This window comes from Urocitellus parryii, chromosome 4 (genome assembly GCF_045843805.1).
Source record: "Urocitellus parryii isolate mUroPar1 chromosome 4, mUroPar1.hap1, whole genome shotgun sequence".
NCBI lineage: Eukaryota > Metazoa > Chordata > Mammalia > Rodentia > Sciuridae > Urocitellus > Urocitellus parryii.
Genome location: NC_135534.1, coordinates 45,115,484 through 45,122,061, shown reverse-complemented (window position 1 = coordinate 45,122,061; position 6,578 = coordinate 45,115,484). Strand labels below are relative to the sequence as shown.

Genomic DNA, 6,578 nt, shown 5'->3' with positions numbered 1-6,578 from the left:
TTACTCTCCAAGGTTTCCTGATGAAACCCTGCTTCCAGAGTCACCCTCATCAGGGGTGTCCTGCATGGCCCTCTGTAGAACCAGCTTGAGGGTTCCCCGCTTCCACCGCCGCTGCCTAAAGGAGCCAACAAAGAAGTAAATTATGGGGTTGGCGCAGCTGTTAACACAGGACAGAACAACTGTAACCCAATAGGATCCACAAGGAATAACATCATATCTCAGGATCCAGAATAAGAGGAACCAGTTTATCCCAAAGGGCAAGCCAAAGGAGAGGAAGACCAGCACCGTGAGCCCAATGGTCACATATAACCTGGTCAGTGGCACTCTCTGGGAGCCACAAAGGATTTTGACAATCAGTGTTAGGCTGGACCCTGAGAGGGTGACAAATAAAACCATCAGCCAAGCAGAAGTGATAAAATCTAATGTTTGACACCATTCATAGTCATGCCACTTAATCAGGAAGCCACAGTACTTCCCTTCAGGGATGCTCAGTGACAGCGACAGGACCCAAAGCAAGGCACAGACGACAGCTGATGTGTGTCTCCAGCGGTGGCAGCGGTACCAGATGGGCCAAAGAACAGACATGCAGCGCTCAATGCTCATGGCACTGAGCATGCTTAGCCCTGCAAGATAGGCAAAGATTGACACAACCATGATGAATGTGGGGACGGCGATGGAGTTGGAATGGAAGAAGTTAATGATTTTCCACAGGAAGTCTATAATCTGGAAGCAGAGGAAGAGAAAGTCAGCTGCAGCCAGGTTGAGAATATAAATGGAGAAGGCATTCCTGCGGACACAGAAACCCAGGATCCAGAGCACAACTGCGTTTCCTGCCACACCGATCAGGGCAATGATGAGGGACAGGAAAGCCAGGATAAGATTCTTCTTATAGCAGTATGGAAGAATATATTGAAAACTGACATTTATTGAGGTGGTTTCTGTCTCCCAGGTTGGCATGACTGTATCCATGCTCATGAATCCTCCGCTGGTGCTCCTGGGAATACAAACAAGATATGAACAACTGCTGCAAGATCTCTGATTCTTAAGACTACCCTGATATGCGGGAAGTATTGCCCCTGAGGCACAGGGAAGGGAAAGACAGGCCTGCAGAAGTTAAGTAATCCCTCACAGGCCAGGAAGTCATGGGACCTAATTTCAAGCACAGTTGTTACTACTCTAAAGCTTGGGCCATCTGCAATCGCCTCTTTCTACTGACAGGGAATATTTGATGGCCCCAACACACCCTCTCAGCATCCTAGACTGTATGGGACAGATACAGAATCCTGAGCCCAGCTTTCTTTCTATCCTGGAACAGAGGTTTTGTTTCAGGTTCAGAAAGTTGGAAGCCCCAAGCATGACCACACTCATTCTCACTGACCAGGAGGGTCCATACAGCAGGGAGAAAGGACATCATAATTAGGCTCCAGAAGTGAATATGAGCTATTGGTAGGATACTTGTGAAGACAGCTAGCTCTTAGGTTATAATGACTCAGTGCCTGTTTCAAATTTTGTAAACGAAAAAAGCAAAAACTAAAGAGTATAGCAAGCATTTTCCTTGCACTGATTGATGTGTTCCCAGTGTCCCCAGCTGTGTATGAGGGTCACAGCAAATAGTCAAGATAGTCAAGACATGTGTGAACAATAAATGAATAAAAGAGTGGGGAGCCCAAGGGTGGTTGAAAATTTGAGTTAAATGCCACCCAAGCCTTTTTAAGTGACATCAGTCACCGGAAAACATGCATGTATGTAGATACTGAAGAAAAATTCCATTGCTCACGATTCCTCCTGATGTGTTTGAAAGAATTCCTTATGTCTCCAGAGATGGTCCAGGGTGGTCACTCTCATGTCTCCAACCCAGGGAGGGCTAGAATATGACTTTAATGTTTACCTAGAAGAGTGTAAGCCTAAATTTTAGGGAGAGGTTTCCAGGTTATATTGAAGTTGTTGCACTTTTGAAGAGTGAAAAGGAAGTTTGAGAAAGGGGAGAGAGAATTGGCAATGGAACTGAATAGAGAATGTTGAGACATGGAAACAGCCACGAGTGATTAGGAAGGATGTCTATGAGTTGTAGAGTATAAAACTATTGACTTTTCCCTCAGGTGATTTTATGTAGAATTTGTTTTGCATTTTAAAGCCAGTTAGCAATTTAATTGTCTGAGGTAAGCAAGGGAATTTTTTTTATTTAAATGCTCATAAATGAAGGACTTTGGTGAAAAGAGAGATGCTCATGCACAAATCAATTGGGAAACAAGTAGGAACTCTCAGGAAGGCGAACTTTAGCAATTGGTTGAAGGATTAATTCACTTTAATTTTCTACATAGCTATCTGTGGCAAATATTAAGAGATTTGCTTCAGGTCTCAATTCAAAAACTAATACTGCCTGGATTTAAACCCACAGGTTTGGATCAGAATCGTCATCCTTCACGAGACCTGACCACAGCCAGTGTGGCGTGTTCACTACACATGACGAAGGGATAGAGGATGAGGCATTTTATTTGTATCATTTATAGTTTATAATTCATACACCTCTCTTATTAAAATGGAAGAGGCAAATTTTGAGGGGAATAAGGAAGAAAAATCTAAGACATGGAACAACAAGGGGTAATTGTACAACAATTCCCAGCCTAGAAGCCCATTTCTGCCACTGCAAAGGCCCAAGTCACTCTATATAGAGTGTCCTGAACTCAAACAAGACAAGAGGACCATAGTGAACCAAGACAGGAACCTCTGGGCAGCAAGGGCTGAATTCACCTCAGGTGCTCTTAGTTCACCTGAGGTGCTCTCAATTCTGATAATTTCTATCCTATTGTTTCTAAACATAGTGAAATTGAACCTCTCTCTACTCCATATTATTTTCCTAGGGAAGGAATGAGATTCACATTCCATGTAACTATCCCAAACTATGCACATACTGGTAAATTCTACCTTGGTTAAACTCTTCTCATTCATTTTTGGATCATCTATTTTCCGTGGAGGCTCAGAGAAATTCCAACACAAGTAGCATGAGTGACTGGTTTCTTCACAGCACTTCAGCTTTGAAAAACATACATCCATGTATATTGTCTCCTAAATTAGGAAAGCAGCAGATTTCTCACTCTACCAATAATTTGAACAGATTATTTTCCTCTACTATATCCACCTCATTGGCTCCTCTTCCCAGCAAGTAATTGCAGTTTGAGGTTTCTTATGACCAGATGATCAGGAATTCCAAGCAAAATATAGTTATAGTTAAGCACAGAATGGGGAGAAGGTCCAACAAAAGACAACTGTCTTGGTTTTCAGCTTTCATAGCTCTCACACTCAACCTTGTCAGCCCTCAATGCTGCGGGAGAAACTGTCATGTGCCTTGTCTGTTCCTGCTAGAACACATCAAGCTCCTTGTATCCTCCACCTCAAGGTGAATTTATCTGATTGTGGACTAATAGAAAAAAGACACAGCTTTGGGAATAAGTTCTTATAAAAGTTTTACCTTTCTTCCATTCTTCTTATTGGAGGTGATAAGCTGATCCGTGGCAAAAGGAAGAGACCCCTGCGTTGGTAGTCACTACAGAACACTTCTCTGGAGAGATGACTGTAGGGAATGAACTGAAGGCTGGTACTTCAGAAAGTCTTATCAAAATTCCGATAGTCCTGTGATTTCCTGTACTAGGTCTTAAGACAAATGAGAGTGAGGCTTATTTGAGTGATATTCTTCATGAAATGATTTTCAATATTTGGTCTGATTCTATTTCTACCTCTCAACCTCTACTATATCCACCTCATTGGCTCCTCTGCCCAGCAAGTGATTGCAGTTTGGAGTTTCTTATTGCCAGATGATCAGGAATGCCAAGGAAAATAAGACCATAACCAAAATCTATGTAACTGAAAAATAACACTTTTCTTTACTCATCATTCAAAGTCCTCATGATTTGGCCCACACTTTTTCCTTATCATAGCAGTTATACACAATTATTTATTTCCAATAAATTATTTATTTCCAATAATTGTGTCAGTTTTATTTCCAAGTGATACAGATTTGCATCAAATAAAAAGAAAACATTTTGAGTTATTCTCCAGAATCTAAAACTGATTCCAGTTTGTTTTCTAAGGATTTTTTTACTAGTATTATTTCAGATTTGAGTAGTAAACATATTTTTTTGAATTAATATGTATTAAAAATAGGATCAACTGACAAATCACATGAAATGAGAACAAATTAGGATATGGTAGGTAATTTGAAAAATATGTTTTGGAATTTAAAATATCTATAATTAAAATGCTAATGATTCTTGAAAAATTATGACAATATTTAATAGAAGATGGACAGTAAATGAAGAATGGTAGATACATTAAGTGAGAGAAAACGCTAACAGACATGAAAGTGACATTGAAGAATGCTCATCAATAGACTGAACAGAGGCTAGAAAAAAACTAAATATAAAGAACTGAAACAATAAGCTCACTGAAATAATATAATAGAAACTTCCCAAGCTGAAATGCAAAGAGGAAAAAATCTATGCAAATTAAATGTTCATAGTCTGTGGGACAGCACAAAAAGGTGTAACTTCTACATAGTTGGAATACCAAGAGGAGAATAGAAAAAAATAAAGGAAGAGAAGAAATATTTTATGTAATTCTGCTTTACAATTTCCCAAAATTATTATGAAAAAACAAACCACAGATGCAGAAAAATAAGAAAACAGAAAGCAGGATGAAAACAACAGTACAAAAAAGTGAAAAGAACTGAAGAAAATATAAGAAAGACTAAATTTCATTAGAAGAGTAGATAAGCTAAAGAGAATTAAGATCGAACAGTAGAAATAAAACAAAATTCGGCAATAAGTAATACATACATTTCTATAATAGCATTGACTCTACATAGTCTCCAGTTGAAAGACAAGGACTGGCAGATTGGGTTAATAAACAAGATTCAACTGTAAGTTACCTGCAAGAAAAATACCTCATTGACAAAGACTTTCACTGAACGTGAAAGGATGGAAAATGATACTCCATGCAAATGCAAGTCCAGAATATGACAAGGAGAAGACTTTAAGCCAATTTAATTAGAAGAGACAAAGAATATGGTCAGTAAATATGGGTAAAGGGAACAATCGAAAAAGAAAATATAACAATTGCAAATATATATGCTCCTAAAATAGCTGTATTTAATTTTATAATGCAAACACTACTTGACATAAAGACTCAGATAGGTTTCAATATAATAACAATGTATGATTTTAATACACCTCTCTCACTGATACATATATCATCCAGAAAAAAATCAATGAACGTACTGCAGAGTTAGAAAATTATAATCAAATGGACTTAACAGACATCTGCAGAATATTTCATTCAACAACAATCAAATATACTTTCTTTACAATTCCTCATGGAAATTTCTAAAACAGAGATCATATTTTAGACCACAAAGCAAGTTTTAGCAAATGTGAAAATGTTGGAATAATTCCTTGTATTTTATTGGATCATAATAAAATTAATTAAGAAATGAACAAAAAGAAAAACTACAAAAAAATCTAAAAATCACATGGAATTCAAATACATTTTGAATAAGCTTGTTGTCAAATCAATCAGGGGGTACGTTTGATTCTTAGAATCAAACACAAACAGAAATACCACATAAAAGAACCTATGAGATACTGCAAAGGCAGTTGTAACAGGGAAGTTGATACTATGAGTGACTATATGAAAATATCAGAAACATCTCAAATAAATAAAATAATGATACAAGTAAAGTTTTTAGAAAAAACAAGAACAAATCAATTCCAAAACCAGTAGAAGGAAAATACCAGTAAAGATCAGAGCCGATGTTAATGATAAAGAGAATTAAAAATAAAAAGCATCAATGAAAGAAGTGACTCTGCAAAAGTATACAATCTAGATTAACTAAAAGACAGAGAGGACTTAAATTTATCAAATTAGAGACAAAGAATGGGATATTACATCAGAAACTACTGAAATGCAGAGGATCATTATTAGGTACTTTACAAATTCTATATTCTAATAAATGGAAAATCCAGAAGAAATGGATAAATATCTAGACTTATATGACCTAGACCTTTGAAATAACAGTGGGTGATTCAATTATACCTCTCTAATACATAAGTCTTATAAACATAAATCAAGAAGATATTACAGAGTTACAAACCAAGATAATATATAAAACTTGAATTGTCCAATATAAAGAAATAAAATTGAAGCACAAATAGAAAACTTCTCAAAAAAGAAGAGCCCAGGTCTAGATGGACTAGCAGCTGAAGTTGTTGAGGTCTTTAAAGCAGAGCTGATATCAATACTCCTTAAATTATTTTGTAAAATAGAAAAAGGAGAAAACATTTCTAAACCTATCCTATGAAACCAGTATCACCTTGATACAAAAACCAGATGAAGACTTTTCAAAAATACAATATTAGATGGCACAGGAGGCTGAGGCAGAAGGATCATGAGTTCAAAGCCAGAATAAGCAAAAGCAAGGTGCTAAGCAATTCAGTGAGACTCTGTCACTAAATAAAATACAAAAAGGGGCTTGGCATGGGCCTTAGTGGTCACTTGACCACTGAGTTCAATTCTCAGTACTAAAA

The 6,578-nt window shown here is 37.2% G+C and overlaps 1 protein-coding gene across 1 annotated transcript; it reads right to left on the bottom strand.

Moving 5' to 3' along the window:
- LOC113194268 (mas-related G-protein coupled receptor member X2-like) lies at positions 1-969 on the bottom strand. The gene has a single exon (XM_026405283.2). It carries the CDS (start codon positions 967-969, stop codon positions 1-3), a length of 969 nt encoding a protein of 322 aa, XP_026261068.2.
- Positions 970-6,578: the final 5,609 nt, after the last annotated feature.

What these genes read in the sequence shown, in the direction of transcription:
- LOC113194268 (XM_026405283.2), bottom strand. Translation starts at nt 969, where the DNA reads ATGGATACAGTCATGCCAACCTGGGAGACAGAAACCACCTCAATAAAT.